Source organism: Microcebus murinus, chromosome 18, assembly GCF_040939455.1.
Source record: "Microcebus murinus isolate Inina chromosome 18, M.murinus_Inina_mat1.0, whole genome shotgun sequence".
In the NCBI taxonomy this organism is placed as follows: domain Eukaryota; kingdom Metazoa; phylum Chordata; class Mammalia; order Primates; family Cheirogaleidae; genus Microcebus; species Microcebus murinus.
Window position 1 is genome coordinate 44,616,875 of NC_134121.1, and position 14,686 is coordinate 44,631,560.

Here is a 14,686-nt window from a genome sequence, read left to right on the forward strand (position 1 = left end):
TGCTGTCCCAGGCCTGCTCTGGTGTGGTGCAACCCCTCCTTCTACAGCCTATATTTCTTCCTTTTTTTTTTGAGACAGAGTCTCACTTTGTTGCCCAGGCTAGAGTGAGTGCCATGGTGTCAGCGTAGCTCACAGCAATCTCAAACTCCTGGGCTCAAGTGATCCTCCTGCCTCAGCCTCCCAAGTAGCTGGGACTACAGGCATGTACCACCATGCCCGGCTAATTTTTTCTATGTATATTAGTTGGCCAATTAATTTCTTTTTTATTTATAGTAGAGACGAGGTCTGGCTCTTGCTCAGGCTGGTTTCGAACTCCTGACCTCGAGCAATCTGCCCACCTGGGCCTCCCAGAGTGCTAGGATTACAGGTGTGAGCCACCGCGCCCAGCCTACAGCCTATATTTCAATAAACATGGGTTTGGGGGAGGAGTGATAGCTCTAATGACAGTCATAAACCTAAGCCCCCAACAGACTTATCATTGCTGAATAAGGGAAGGTAGTAATAGTACAAGGAGTTGCAGACACAGGGGCCTAAGACCAAGTTCTCCTGTGGGCTTTGCTGAGAGCAGCATGGAATTGCCTTCCACTGTCTTCTCCCACCTGCTCCATCCCCTTCATGGGTTCCCCTGCCCACTTCCCAGTCTCATAAAGCTGACCAATCTCTTGATTCTTTCCAGGAAGAAATCACACTTTATCCCCAGCTAGCTCCCTCTTCCAGAGTGGATGGCTTTTGGAGTGGAGATATTGCTGGGTGGTAAGGAGGTGGGGTTGGTCATCTGCTTTTTCACGATGGCTGGTGGGGTCTTAGGTTCGATCTCTGGATCACCATTGCTGCAGATAATTCGTAGACTAAGAGGGGAAAGAGACAGGAAGCAAAATAAGTTAGTTAGCAGCTTCTGGGCCTGCTGGTTTCAGAACATAACAGCCGGCTGGTCGAGGTGGCTCATGCCTGTAATCCTAGCGCTCTGGGAGGCCCAGGTGGGAGGATGGCTTGAGCACAAGAGTTCAAGACCAGCCTGAGCAGGAGCGAGACTCCGTCTCTACTAAGAATAGAAAAGTACCTCCCAGGTGCTTGGGAGGCTGAGGCAGGAGGATGGTTTGAGCCCAGGAGTTTGAGGTTGCTGTGAGCCAGGCTGGTACCACAGCCCTCTAGCCCGGGCAACAGAGTGAGATTCTGTCTCAAAAAAAAAAAAATCCTATTTTATTAATATTTCTTCACATCCTCCCTACCCCATCTGCCCACAGTAAACACTGATATTTTACATCTGAGAATTTTTACTGCAAAGTTATAGATTTTTTACTGCAAAGATAAATATATATATATATTTTTTTTTTTAACTTTTCTTTTGTAGTTTCTCCAATGCCTTGGAATGGTATAATTCAGAAGATAAGGAAGATAGTCTGTAAATAAGGCCATGGAGAGAAAAGTCATAAAAGGGGCAGAGGAATTTATTATCCTTAGGTTCCTACACAGAAAACAAAATCACTGAATTTAATATCTGGCAATAATCTAATCCATTTGATAGGAATAAAAAAACTCAGTCAATTAGACACACAGAATAGTGAAAAAGAAGACAAGACTGCTATTCTAGAGTTCAGTTTAGTTAATGAGAGAAAAGAATAGATTATGCTGTCTCCTTTAATTGCCACATTCAGTCCTCATAGCACCTCTATTGAGAAAGTGGTATTATCATTCTCACTTTATGGATGGCACTGAGCAATAGGCCCTGCCCAGACATTTTTACTTTTTTTTTTTTTAGAGATGGGGTCTCACTATGTTGCCCAGGTTGGACCCAAACTCCTGGGCTCAAGTCAGGTGATCCTCCCCTGCAACTACAGGTATGCCCCAAAGCGCCCAGCTTCCTACCCAGACACTTTTAATGGGGGCAAGGAATGATAGAATGGGCCATCCAGAAGTGAGTTTGAAATAATTCCAGTTTCTCCCCCAGACTCCTGCTAAGGAAGCCTGTGTAGACTACCACACACACACACACACACACACACACACTCTCTCTCTCTCTCTCTCTCTCTCTCTCTCTCTCTCTCTCTCTCTCAGTCTCAGACACTCAGAGTATCTGTCCCTCACATTCTGTGTGTCTCTCACCTTTAGTCGTGAATACCCAGTGTTTGTGGTAGGGCCAGTTTCGTACGGGGCTCTGAGACCTGATGACAAATCAAAGCACAGATTACTCAGTCTTCCGAGGGTAAAACCTGGCAGAGCTGGACTCCTTGCCTGGAGGCCAGGGTGTTCCTTCCTAGGGTGAGGCAAAGACTGAGTCCAGTCTGAAGATTCCCAACTAGGAAGCCAGGCTGTGGCTCCCTGTTCCACACCTCACAGGGCTCCATGGATATGTCTGTTGATGAACCTGCAGCTCACATCCCACCCTCTGATTTCCCCCACCTCCTGTCACCCTTGCCCTGGAAGAGGGGCTGACAACTTTTCTGCCACCCTCTGCAGAACTTGGCAAGCTTCTTCACAGCCTCAGGTTGGCACAAACTCACCCAAAGAGAGTGGCCACCAAGGCAGAAGAGGCCAGAGGTACTGGGGAGGAGCGGGCGGGGGGTTTCTGGAGGAGGCAGACATAACTGCTAGACTGTAGGGCAGGCATGGGAGCAAACCGCTCCTCTCTCACCACCTCCCCCTGCCAGGCACCTCGCCAGAGTCTGTGAGGGTTTTCTGCCCCCCTTGGAACGTGTTGTTCATACAGTGGGGTTGCCCGCCAGCCTAACAGGCCCCCCCAAGCTAGAGACCTGGCATCTGGGAATCCTGGAGATTGCACTTGGGGGGCCCCGGAGGAAAACAGGTTTGAGCATTTTGTTGCATCGGCTGCAGTGGCGGCTGGGGTGGCGGCTGTGGCGGCTGTGGCGGCTGTGGTGGCTGTGGCGGCGGCGGCGGGGGCGGCGGCGGCGGCGGCGGGGGCGGTATTAGCTGTGGCTGCGCCCGTGGCGGCTGTGGAGCTGGGAACTTTGGCTGCTGCTCCGGTGTTTGTGCTTTTGCCGGTGCCGGATGTGGCTCCTTCGTCTGCTGGGGTGGCTGGGTGATTTTCTCCAGCTGGTCTTCCTCCTCTTGGAGTTTGTTCTGTTCCTGGCAAGAAGCCCCCGGCAAGTGGCATCCCCCTCTCTCCCCACCCAGTCACCCATCTGCCAGAGGGACTTCTAGGAGCAAGGCAAGTGAATGGAGAGGTGTAGCTGGTGGTGGTGGAGGGCTCGCTCTGTTCCCTGGAGTTGCAGGTTGAAGCTGGCCTAGGTTGTCTCCTTTCTCCCACCACAACACCCAAGAACTGTTTCTGGTGACAGTGCCCCTGGCGTAGCCCCTGCCCAGGAAATAGCCCTGTCTCCGAGCATCTACCTCCTAGCTTTGCAGCTGGCCACTGAAAGCAGTTTTCAGCGAGGGAAGATAAAGAATAACCTCACAAATGCTTTGAAACAGCCCTGTCCAATAAAAATATAATGCATGTCACATGCATAATTTTAAATTTTCTAATAGCTATGTAAAAAGAAGAAACAAGTGAAACTAATTTTAATATATTTTATTTAACCCCATATATACAAAACGTGATCAATGAGTCTATGAATGAGATATTTTCTCTTCTTTGTTTTTGTACTAAGTCTTCAAAACCTAGCATGCATTTTACACTTAACGGCACATCTTAATTTGGACACTACGTTTTTGTCAAAAATATCTGATTTATATTTAGATTTCATAAAATTTACAGTTGAAAAGGTAGATTCACATACCCAAGTTGTCCCAAATATGCTTAAAATATTTCCAGTATATATTTTTTAAATTTATTTTTAAATTACATTTATATAAAATTTAACTTTTAGTTCCTTAGACTCACTAGCCACATTCCAAGGGCTCCGCAGCACACAGGCTGGTGGCTACCCTATTGGACAACACAGCTTTAAAAACTCCAAGGCCTAGTACCCTGCCCTCACCCAGTCTAATACAACAACAAAACTTGGTCAGGTGGTAGCATCCCCACCTCCACATGCATGTACACTTGATTCAAGAGAACTCCAAATGACCTTGACCTTGCTTTCCTCCTACCCCCAGCAAACAACATTCACCAGATAGTAGGTAGCTTCCTAGGGGTCTGCCTTCCTTCCCCACTCCTTTCCTGCCCCAGGAAGGACCCAGATGAACCTAGCCCCTCTCATGCACCTGCTGTTGCTGCTGCTCCTGATGCTGGGCCATCAGCCACCTCCTTCGATCCAAAGCCATCTGCCTACGCCTGGCCTCCCAGTGGTAGGCACTACCCATGATGGTGGGATACTGGAAGGCCCGGAGCAGGATGGGGACAGACAGCGCCCAGGACACTGCCCCACTGCCACCACCACCTCTGTTTCCTGCCACCCCAACCCCACTACCTGTAGCCAGAAACACCTCACAATGTGGCCACTACCAGGGCAACTGGGCAGCACCCCCTCCCCGCCCCGCCTTGTTGGGGGAGGGAGATGTTCTTCTCAAGGCTCCTAGGGATGTCTGTAAAGTACCTTTTTCTCCAAGGTCCTGACCAGGTAGAAGATATTTTCCCTCCTTAGCTTTGAGTCTCAGTGGGCCCCAGGGATAATTCCACAATAAAGTCGACTCACTTTTCTCTGGCTTCTTTCCCCCTCTTCCTGGGAGGCTTCCAACCTCCTCATCTGGCCCTCTGCTGACCACTTCCCTGCAGGTCTCTGGAATTACCCATCCCTCACTCCTCCATCTCTCCTCCTCCCACTCCCTCCCATAAATGCCTGTATTGAATCAGAATGAAAGAAAATACAAAATCCAGCTAATCTTCACTGAGGTCTGAGCCCCCAGAAGGCAAAGTGGCTTCTTAGCAAACACTCTAGTCCTGGGGGTTTCTATGCTGGGCTCAAGCCTAGTGTCTACCTCTTCCTATGATGCTGGAGACACTACCTAAACTGTCTGGGCCTCAGCTTCCTTGCCTGTAGGATAAGAGTATTACTTGTTACTTTCCTCACAGGGATGGTATAAGAACCAAATGGATTAATGGATGGGAAATATACAAGATAAAGTTGTTTAGCTATAGGTTGATATTATTTATTATCTTACCTGACTCTTCCAGGGACTGTGTGTCCCCAGTAGGTGGAATGACCAGGTGAAGAGACCATTCCCTGAAGCCCAAGAAGGCTTTTGGGGGGTGGGAACTGTGTACTTAAAATCACCCCAAGTAGATTATTGACCTTCCTCCTACATATACATATATTTATCCACAGATATAAGTCTTTCTAGAAGCAGTAAGCCTCAGTACAGATACCTGGGGGTAGGAGAAGGGTAGGTGAAAAGGCAGCTCCAAAGCCAGCTCCAAATACAGTCTCCAGTGTAGTGGGGATTGAGGTGGGGCCCAGCCCTTGAATCAGGGAACAGTTTCCAGGAGAGTTGGTCAATTCTAGCAGGCAGTGTAGTGCAGTCGGCTTGGGCTCTGGAGTCAACTGGACTCAGGTTCTATCCTGGCTGTGTCACCTTATTTCATCCTGCTGAACCCTCAGCTGGAGTTGCCCAAAAGCAGTAGCAGGGGAGTTCCCACAAGGGAGTGCCCCAAACTGTGCCAAGATGTGATTTCAAAGAAACACTAAAGGCCAGGGTGATCCATCCAGAGTATTTATTAGGAGAACTTACACATATGGAGTATAGGCTACAGCAGTCCTTGAGACAGAACTAGAGAAAAGGAGTGTTCCACTGAGGTATGTCCACGGTTTGCAGGTCAGTGTTAGGAAAATAGGCTAAGAGATGTTAAAGGTTTCAGGAGTTTTGCAGGGCTTTGCCTTGAAGGAATCTGTGGACATGTTAGTTCACAGAACAGAAGCTGCTTCCAACAAAGACAGGCATCGTAAGGGGGTGTCTGCACAGCAACATTTCTTTGCTGCTGGCCATCACTTTGAGCCTTTTTGCAAGGCAGAAGCTCGGTTTGGGTCCTTGGAGGAGAAGCTGATTAAAATGCCTGCCCAGCAGATAATGTGCAGCTGGAACTATCCTAAACTTCAAGACTATTCCTGTTTTACTCCTGACTACATGTCTCTGTGTTTAGAAGAAGTAGATTAGAGTAGTACACAGACTCAGTGTTCTCATTTTATACATTTTATCTTTAATTTGTATGTTCATCTAGGTCTATTTCTAATGTAGGGCTTAACATGCTTACCTTAGAAAAAAAATTTTTTTGTATATTATTATTATTTTTTTATTTTGGCATATTATGGGGGTACAGATCTTAGAAAAATTTTGTAACAATCTATTCTTGTAGACAGAATTAGGTAATGTAAGGTTCCCCTGGAAACCAAAATGAGCTGTACACATAATTCTTTAACAAAAGATAACTAATTGCTGTAACCATAAATACTGATGTGGGATTTCACAGCTCACTGGAGGTCCCCTGACTCCCCCCATCACTTTATTTTTTATTTTATTTATTTATTTTTTTTTGAGACAGAGTCTCACTCTCTTGCCCCAGATAGAGTGCCGTGGCATCAGCCTAGCTCACAGCAACCTCAAAGTCCTGGGCTCAAGCGATCCTTTTGCCTCAGCCTCCCGAGTAGCTGGGACTATAGGCATGCACCACCATGCCCGGCTAATTTTTTTTTTTTTTTTTGAGACAGAGTCTCACTTTGTTGCCCAGGCTAGAGTGAGTGGCGTGGCATCAGCCTCGCTCACAACAACCTCAATCTCCTGGACTCAAGCAATCCTCCTGCCTCAGCCTCCCAAATAGCTGGGACTACAGGCATGTGCTGCCATGCCTGGCTAAATTTTTCTATATATATTAGTTGGCCAATTAATTTCTTTCTATTTATAGTAGAGATGGGGTCTCCCTCTTGCTCAGGCTGGTTTTGAACTCCTGACCTCAAGCAATCCTCCACCTTGGCCTCCCAGAGTGCTAGGATTACAGACGTGAGCCACCGCACCCAGCCTATTTCTTTATTTCTTATTATTTCCAAATCCCTTGTGACAATCCTGCCTTGGGCTTGTTTTTTTTTTTTTTCTTTTTTTTTCTTGGGCTTGTTTTGCTGGGAGAGTGGCTAACTCCCAGCAGATCAGAGTATGGAATTTATGTGAAGATTTAAGGATTTTGGCTCAGGGTCAAGGACAGGTTTTTTCCAGTAAACCTAGATGCCTTTATGAGTGCCTGGGAATATTCAAGGGCCCAGTTTGGGTTCTAGCCTGCTGGGAAAAACCTGCAACTGGCTGGGCTATAAAATGGTCAAGGCACTCTAGTTTTTTGATCAGGACACAGAAAGAAATCAAGGGAAACTAGAAGACCCGACACACCTACTAACTGGAGGAACTTGGGCCAGTTACTCCAGGCCTTCCCTGTAGAGGTTGTTGGAGGATCCCAGAGAAAGCTTAGATGTTGCCTGTCCTCATCAGCTGCTAGGGTAGTCCCAGCTGTGCTTAAGGGTATCAAGTCTTGCTAGATCTCCTCCTCCTTTTGCAAGGTTCCTTCTCCTGCCAGCACTGAGGAATGCCATCTGCAACACTAGCTATAGGAAGGTTTCCAGATGCAAAAGATGAAATTGAGGCTTGTCACTGGATATTTATCTCCAAAACACATTTAACAAACTAAGTCTAAAAGTATTTAGATGAAAAACAGTGATAATAATAATAAGAGAAAAGCACTTCAACTATCTCAATAATTAAATGGGCAAAGGAGGAAGTAGGTTCTTTTTGGCATCTCTTCCTCTCTCCTCCTACTACCCTTGAAGGAACAGAAATCAGATAGGGAGGTGTTTAGGGTGGAGGAGGGGACTTGGGCTGAATTTGAGAAAAAGTCTCCAACCCTCTGAGCCAGTCCTCATGCCAAAGGAGGAATTTTCAGACTGATTCTGCCAAGATTGTGTCCTCTCCCTTCTCATGTCCCTTTCTGAGCCCCTCCTTCCTGCCCTGTGCACACTGCCTTTCTCAATTCCACCACTGATGTCAGACTTCCCTCCAGCTCTAGGATTCTACTTCAGATTCCTGTCTACTCTTTAGAGTCTGAATCAGAACTCATATTGGCCATCAGGGAACTAACTTCCCATGCTGTCACAGATTGTAACCACTTGCATATTTGCATTTTAAAGTAAAGCCTGTTATTATTGAAGACCCAGAGTCTTTTGTTGTGAAAGGAGCAAAGTGTGGTTAGAAGCTTGGGCCTGGGCCAGGCACTGGTGGCTCATGCCTGTGGCTCACGCCTGTAATCGTATCACTCTGGGAGGCCCAGGTGGGCGGATCGCTCAAGGTCAGGAGCTGGAAACCAGCCTGAGCAAAACTGAGACCCTGTCTCTACTAAAAATAGAAAGAAATTAATTGGCCAACTAAAAATACATAGATTCTGTGCAAGTCAGTAGGTTAAAAAAAAAAAAAATAAAAATAAAAAAAATACATAGAATAAATTAGCCGGGCATGGTGGCACGTGCCTGTAGTCCCAACTACTCAGGAGGCTGAGGCAGAAGGATCGCTTGAGCCCAGGAGTTTGAGGTTGCTGTGAGCTAGGCTGACGCCACAGCACTCACTCTAGCCTGGACAACAAAGTGAGACTCTGTCTCAAGAAAAGAAAAGAAGGTTGGCCTGGGCATGAGTGGGTAAGTCCTGTGATATGACAGCAGCATTGTTTACTGGTTGTGTAAACGTAGTCAAGTTGCTCTACCTTTCTGATGAGTTTCCTGACTTACAGAGTAGGCATAATATCTCCATCTTAGAGGTATTGGGATATTAAATGAAATAATCCGGCCGCTTGTGGTGATAGGCACCATGGTGGCTGGTCCAGGTGGCCACCCCAGTGGAGGAGCTGGTCTCAGGGATGCGCAAACAGCCGACTTCGCAGAAGAGTTCAGCTCCTACACAAAGACCGGGAAGCAATGGAAGGCCTCCATGGATTTCATCCAACTTCACCTGCCCAAGTCCCATGCCTGCAGGGCAGGGCGGCGTCCCGATTTGCTCTGCGGCCCAGAAGGGGCGCTCGTGGGGTCCCGACGCTGGGCTCGTCCCTCGGCCCAGGGCCAGCCGGCCGGCGGGGCCCTCCGGTCCTCACGGAGAGGACCCGACGGCTTCCTTCCGAAGCGCTCGGACCGCCCTCCACCGCCGCCCTTCCGCGGGGCGCTGCCGGTGGGTGGCGTGGAGGCGAAGGGGCGGGCGCCGCTCCCGCCCGCCCTGGGTCCCGCGTCCCCGCCGGGCTTCTCCAAGCCGAGGGCGGAGCCCCAGACCGGCCCGGGCGCCGCGGCGGCGGCCCGGCTCGGCGGGGGAGGGGACTGCCGCAGCCACGCCCACGCGCGCCGGAGTGGGCGGGCCATGCAAATGCGATCGGGCGCTCCCGCCACGGTGCCAAGGGAGATCCAGGAATTCGCCGGAGAACGTAGACGACGTACAAATGCGCGGGACAGCCTGGCGTTTTGCATCGGCGCGCGGAGAGAGGAGGGGAGGGGTCGCGTGCGCGAGCCGCGTGGGTCGCCGTGAGTGTAATGTGGGCGGCAGCAGGGCGCGGTGTGCGAGGCGGGGCGGTTGGGTATCGCTTCTCGGCCTTTTGGCTAAGATCAAGTGTAGTATCTGTTCTTATCAGTTTAATATCTGATACGTCCTCTATCCGAGGACAATATATTAAATGGATTTTTGGAGCAGGGAGATGGAATAGGAGCTTGCTCCGTCCACTCCACGCATCGACCTGGTATTGCAGTACTTCCAGGAACGGTGCACCCCCTCGGGGGATCTAAGTACTTGGTCTTAACAGTAGAATAGTGGCTGCTTAGTATATCTAACCGTGCAGTACTCCGTGAAGTTTTGAGTTTCTGAGTTGTGTATGTTCCTGTATTGATCAACCGTGGCTTTTGTTGGTGGGAACGTACAGCGATGAACGCTCCTTTTATAATCCTTTCCCGTTACCACAGCGGGATAGCTCGGTTGTGCTTCCACATGGGGACAGGACTAGCAAGTAGTGGGGGTCCTATTTCTCAACGGCGCACCTTAGCGGTTCTTTCCACATACTGTGTGCATGCCAATTCCCACGCAAGAACCATTCCTGTCACTCTATTCCCGTGGACGCCACTCGTCACAGACAAGTCCAGGGTTCCCTCCCCTCCTTCACTGCTCCCCATCTCCTGAAACTCTCAGTCATCTGTCAAACCGCCCATACAATTTACCCCCTGTTCTCTAATGCTTTTCCTTTCTTCCTTTGCCTGCTTTGACCTCGCCTCTGGGCGCTGGCTGCTGTCTCTTCCCCACCCTTTTTCATTCCTGCTCCTGGCCCTATGGATAGGCGTAGACAAGGTGTTCCCCTTTTCCTTGTTGCTGCTTGAAACCCCTGCAGCTCTGCATCTTCTGACCACCTTCCTGTAAATACTATCCTTCCTGATAACTGGTAACCCCACCCCAATTCCTGTCTTGAAGGTTTCAGCTTCTGGCTCATGCTTGCTCTCTGGAGCACGATTTTAGTCATTACTGGCAGTGATCCTACGTGGGGCGCTGGGGTGGGCGGTGGCTCTCTGCTGAGGACCACTAAGATCTAAACGTCATGCAGGGGGAGATAAATCATTTCTTTGAGTGTGATACACCGTTAGTAGATTTTGACCTTTCCACCAAAATCCCAGTGGTGGTTATAAATCAGGGATGGAGAAGAAGAGGGGCCCATGTGGGGACCGAGGTCCTGCATACCAGGTCTCTGTTAAAATTATGAGGTTGCAGTTCACTCCTCTCTCCTATGACGGGAGGCTTCTGCCCAGGCAGACGGTATAATGAGGAACGGTTTCTGGTGGTGTTAGGTCCGGAGCCCAGAGGAACATGCACAAACCCTGAGGTGTAGCTGTTTATTTGATAAAATGTTGTTTATCTGAACATCCGGGTGCAGATGGGTGGAGGCCGAAAAGAGGGTGCGTGCCAGGAAGGGGAGAGCCTTCGGTTTTATAGAGGGTTTTTCAGCAGGGAGTAGAGTAACTGGGCTAGAACAGCCACTGTAATGAATTCTTATCAAACAGCTAGTTCCTGGGCCCCCTGTGTCAGTCACATCCTGCAACTCTAGTGCCATCCTGATCAGGAGGGATAAGGAATAGCAAGTTCCCCTCTTGCATTCCATTCCTCTATCTCCCTAGGGGTCTGGCAAAGCCTACATGCCTAACAGGTGGGAATACACAAGGTAGATGTATTCAAGAGCTGGCAACCTGGAGATGGCAGACTCATGTCCAAAAGGCCATCTCAAAAGCCCAAGGGATTTTAAAAGGGACGCAGCTATGGTAAGTTGTGTGCCTATGCGCAGGCGGAGTCATCTCCATTAGTGGCCATCTGGTGGTCTGGCTGGTGTCCGTAGCCAGACTGCGTCAGAGTGGCTAAAGTCTCACCATTTTCCTCCAGGGTGAGGTGGGGGGTGGGGAGTCCTGTAAATATGGCTTCAGTTGGCTGTTCCAGGCCAGTTCCTGGGAATTCTTAAGCAAGCACACAATTATGCATTGAGAAAGGAAGTTAGGCCAGGGGGGGTTGCTCACCCCTGTAATCCTAGCACTCTGGGAGGCGGAGGCAGTCAGGAGCTCGAGACCAGCCAGAGAGAGAGAGAGACAGAGAGAGACCCCTCTCTCTACTAAAAATAAAAAATTAGCCAAGCGTGGCGGTGCACGCCTGTAGTCCCAGCTGCTCCGGAGGCTGAGGCAGGAGGATCGCTGAAGCCCAGGGGTTTGAGGTTGCAGTGAGCGAGGCTGACGCCACGGCCACGGCCCACTAGCCTGGGCAACAGAGCGAGACCCTGTCTCTAAAAAGAAAGAAAGAAGCGAAAAAGGGGAAAAAAAGAGAGAGAGAAAGTTATTAGTTTTAAGATGGATTGACTGTTAGTTACATCATCAGCTTGCCCAGATGTTGGCAGAAGGGAGGAAAGATGGCTCAGGCTTAAAAGCTGTCAGCAGTCAAACATCAAAAATGAAGTCAGGGAAATATTGCATTATCTCACTTGCATGTGGAATCTTCTTTTAAAAAAAATTTAAAAGGTCAAATATACAGAGTTAGAGAATAACACAGTGGTTACCCTGGGTAGGAAACGGGGAGATGTAGGTCAGAGGATACGAAGTAGAAGCAGCAGATACATAGGATGAACAAATCCAGAGATCTCATGCACACCAGTTGAAGACTGTAGTTCATAAAACTGTATTACGGAACACTGGAAAGATGGCGGAGCAAGAGGAATGGAAAAAAATCCCTTTGGTTCCAGAAAATCTCCTGAAAAAGAGGAAGGCTTACCAAGCCCTCAAAGCCACCCAGGCAAAGCAGGCACTTTTGGCAAAGAAGGAGCAGAGGAAAGGAAAAGGGCCCAGGTTTAAGCGACTGGAATCGTTTCTACATGATTCCTGGCGGCAGCAACGCGACAGGGTGCGTCTCAGACGACTAGAAGTAAAACCTCATGCCTTGAAGTTGCAGGATAAACATCCCTTGGCCTTTGTTGTACGCATCCAAAGGATTAATGGGGTGAGCTCACTGGTGCAAAAGACCATCGCGAGACTTCGCCTAAAGAAAATTTTCAGTGGTGTCTTTGTTAGAGTCACCCCACAGAGCCTAAAATTGCTGCGTATGGTAGAACCTTATGTGACCTGGGGATTTCCAAATCTGAAGTCTGTCCGGGAACTCATCTTGAAACGTGGACAAGCCAAGGTCAAGAGTAAGACCATCCCTCTGACAGATAACACAGTGATTGAAGAGCACCTGGGGAAATTTGGTGTCATTTGCTTGGAAGACCTCATTCATGCAATTGCCTTCCCGGGGAAGCATTTCCAGGAGATCTCATGGTTCTTGCGTCCTTTCCAACTCTCAGTGGCCCGTCATGCTACCGAGAATCAAGTGGGCTTTCTCAAGGAGATGGGCTCACCCGGCTATCGAGGTGAACACATCAATCAGCTCATCCGCCAGCTGAACTAGACCCAGAATATCTGAAAACACAGTGCATTGAGAGCATGTGTTTTTGAGTTTTGGAATTGTGAAGTATCTTCAGAGAAGATTATTTTCACTCTATCTTCAAAGACAAAGGGAAGAGTCAGGGAAAAGACAGTCGGTTATGCTCATGGCAGGAACCTCTCATCACAGTCGAGTTCCAAGGAAAAATTCCAGTGTTTTCCACTTTGGCTGCTGCCACCTCTGAAATCACATTCCATGGAGAAAGGAGTCCTGCTTTGTCAGATCTTCTATCCTGAGGTGTTAAACATTGGTGAATGAATGACTCAAGCATGTGGATGAGGATCCCTAAGACTCTTGCAACAGTGGTCCAAGTCCAAATGCATACCTGAATCTGGGTATTCCCAGGGCTTTGTTTTGAAAAGACTTGAAATACAATTGGGAAGGAGAATGCAAAACTCAGCTGTCTCTTTGAATCCATGTTCCAAGTTTTCAGTGATGGCTTTGAGAGCTCTCTAAAGTAGTAATCAGACAGAATACTACATGTAGAATTTAAAGGAAATTAAAACAAAACATCAATACAAGAAAGTAATTAAGACTTGGGCCTTTTACCCTACCACTTGCAGACTGATGGGAGGATCACTTCAACGGAGGCTAGCAGTTGAAGACTGTAGTTCATAAAACTGTATTACGTTAGGGATTTTTGTTGATTTTATGGCTGTGCGTGTGCATAGCGACTTGCACTCTAGCCTGGGCAACATAGTGAGATCATGCCAGTAGATAAGTAAACACATAAATTTTAAAAATCTGAAAAGTTCTGGAACCTGAACAACATCTGGCCCTAAGCATCCACAGCATGGGAGTGAGGGAGGAGAGCAGTGAGACCTCAGAGTGCCCGACACCAAGGAAAGAGAAGATTTCAGGAAGGAAAGTTGAGGGGCCCTCAGCTCTGGGGGCTGAGAGGAAAGAGGGCACTAGCCAGGGGATGGGGTTACAAAAGGAATGTCCAGGGAGTGGCTAGGAGAGGGACCGGTTGGGTCCACCCGGCCTCACCTCTGCCCCACAACCCTCTCCCTCCTGGCAGTCTGGCTGTTGGTCTTAGCGCTCCATGGGCACTGCTCCTTCGAGGTCAACGTACCTCCCAGTTGTCTATCCCAGGGGCCCTGGAGTGGAGGACGCTGCTCTGCCCAGCTGGCAGGGGACCCAGCAGCCTTCTGGTGCCTGAAGACCGAAAACCTTAGGAGCACCTGGCGCTGGCAGCCTCGGCACGAGCAAGCGTCCTCCAGAGGTGCACGGGCCTCCCGGGCAGCTCTGTCTGTGAGCAGTGGGTGTGACTGAGGGGCAGCCAGAGGAGGAATGGAGGAGCATGACAGGTGTTCCTCGCTGATCACAGGGACCAGGTCGTGTTCACCCGTGTGGCCCCAGGACCTACACCGTGACACGCATAAAAGTAGGGGCACAAAGGTAAGTACATACAGAATCACAACATTTTAAAAATCAGCCGGAATATCAGAAGATTTTTTTTTTGTTTGTTTGTTTATTTCGGCATATTATGGGGGTACAGATTTTAAGGTCAGAAGATTTCTTTTAAGGAAAAGTTGAGAAATAGGCGTAGACGCATATGAAGGATTTTTATTATGTGATAAAGGTGGTGGTATCTCAAGCTGCTGAGAAGCTGGGCTATTCCTTATAGCCCATGCTGGGACAAGTGGGCAGCCATCTAGAAAAAATAAAGTTGGATCTATGCCTGAAATCGTATACTAGGACAAGCAGGTTAGAGATGTAAATGCCGATAGATAGATGATAGATAGATAGATAGATAGATAGATAGATAGATAGATAGATAGATAGA

At 48.7% G+C, this 14,686-nt stretch overlaps 1 protein-coding gene, 1 non-coding gene and 1 pseudogene across 3 annotated transcripts; 2 read left to right on the forward strand and 1 right to left on the reverse strand.

The window, feature by feature from the left end:
• Positions 1–666: 666 nt before the first annotated feature.
• CCDC200 (coiled-coil domain containing 200) lies at positions 667–4,359 on the reverse strand. Of its 2 annotated transcripts, none has more exons than XM_012743218.3 (4): positions 4,165–4,359; positions 2,751–3,078; positions 2,104–2,162; positions 667–848 (listed from the first exon to the last, which is right to left on the reverse strand). In XM_012743218.3, the coding sequence occupies exons 1-4, from the start codon at positions 4,261–4,263 to the stop codon at positions 822–824; spliced, it is 513 nt and encodes a 170-aa protein (XP_012598672.2). In that variant the 5' UTR covers positions 4,264–4,359; the 3' UTR covers positions 667–821. The 2 variants fall into 2 exon arrangements, with proteins under 2 accessions (XP_012598672.2, XP_012598671.2); XM_012743217.2 differs by having other exon boundaries at positions 2,751–3,084.
• Positions 4,360–9,483: 5,124 nt separating this feature from the next.
• Positions 9,484–9,674, forward strand: LOC142862202 (U2 spliceosomal RNA). Its single transcript, XR_012913288.1, has one exon. It is a non-coding gene; the product is annotated as a U2 spliceosomal RNA (small nuclear RNA).
• Positions 9,675–11,781: 2,107 nt separating this feature from the next.
• Positions 11,782–13,619, forward strand: LOC105883516 (large ribosomal subunit protein uL30-like 1 pseudogene; annotated as a pseudogene).
• The last annotated feature ends 1,067 nt before the right edge of the window (positions 13,620–14,686 follow it).

Coding starts and splice junctions, on each gene's coding strand:
- CCDC200 (XM_012743217.2), bottom strand. CDS start 4,263: ATGGGTAGTGCCTACCACTGGGAGGCCAGGCGTAGGCAGATGGCTTTG. Junction 3,085..4,164: donor AGGAGCAGCAGCAACAGCAG/GTGCATGAGAGG, acceptor GCTTCTTGCCAG/GAACAGAACAAACTCCAAGA. Junction 849..2,103: donor CTGGGTATTCACGACTAAAG/GTGAGAGACACA, acceptor TTCCCCTCTTAG/TCTACGAATTATCTGCAGCA.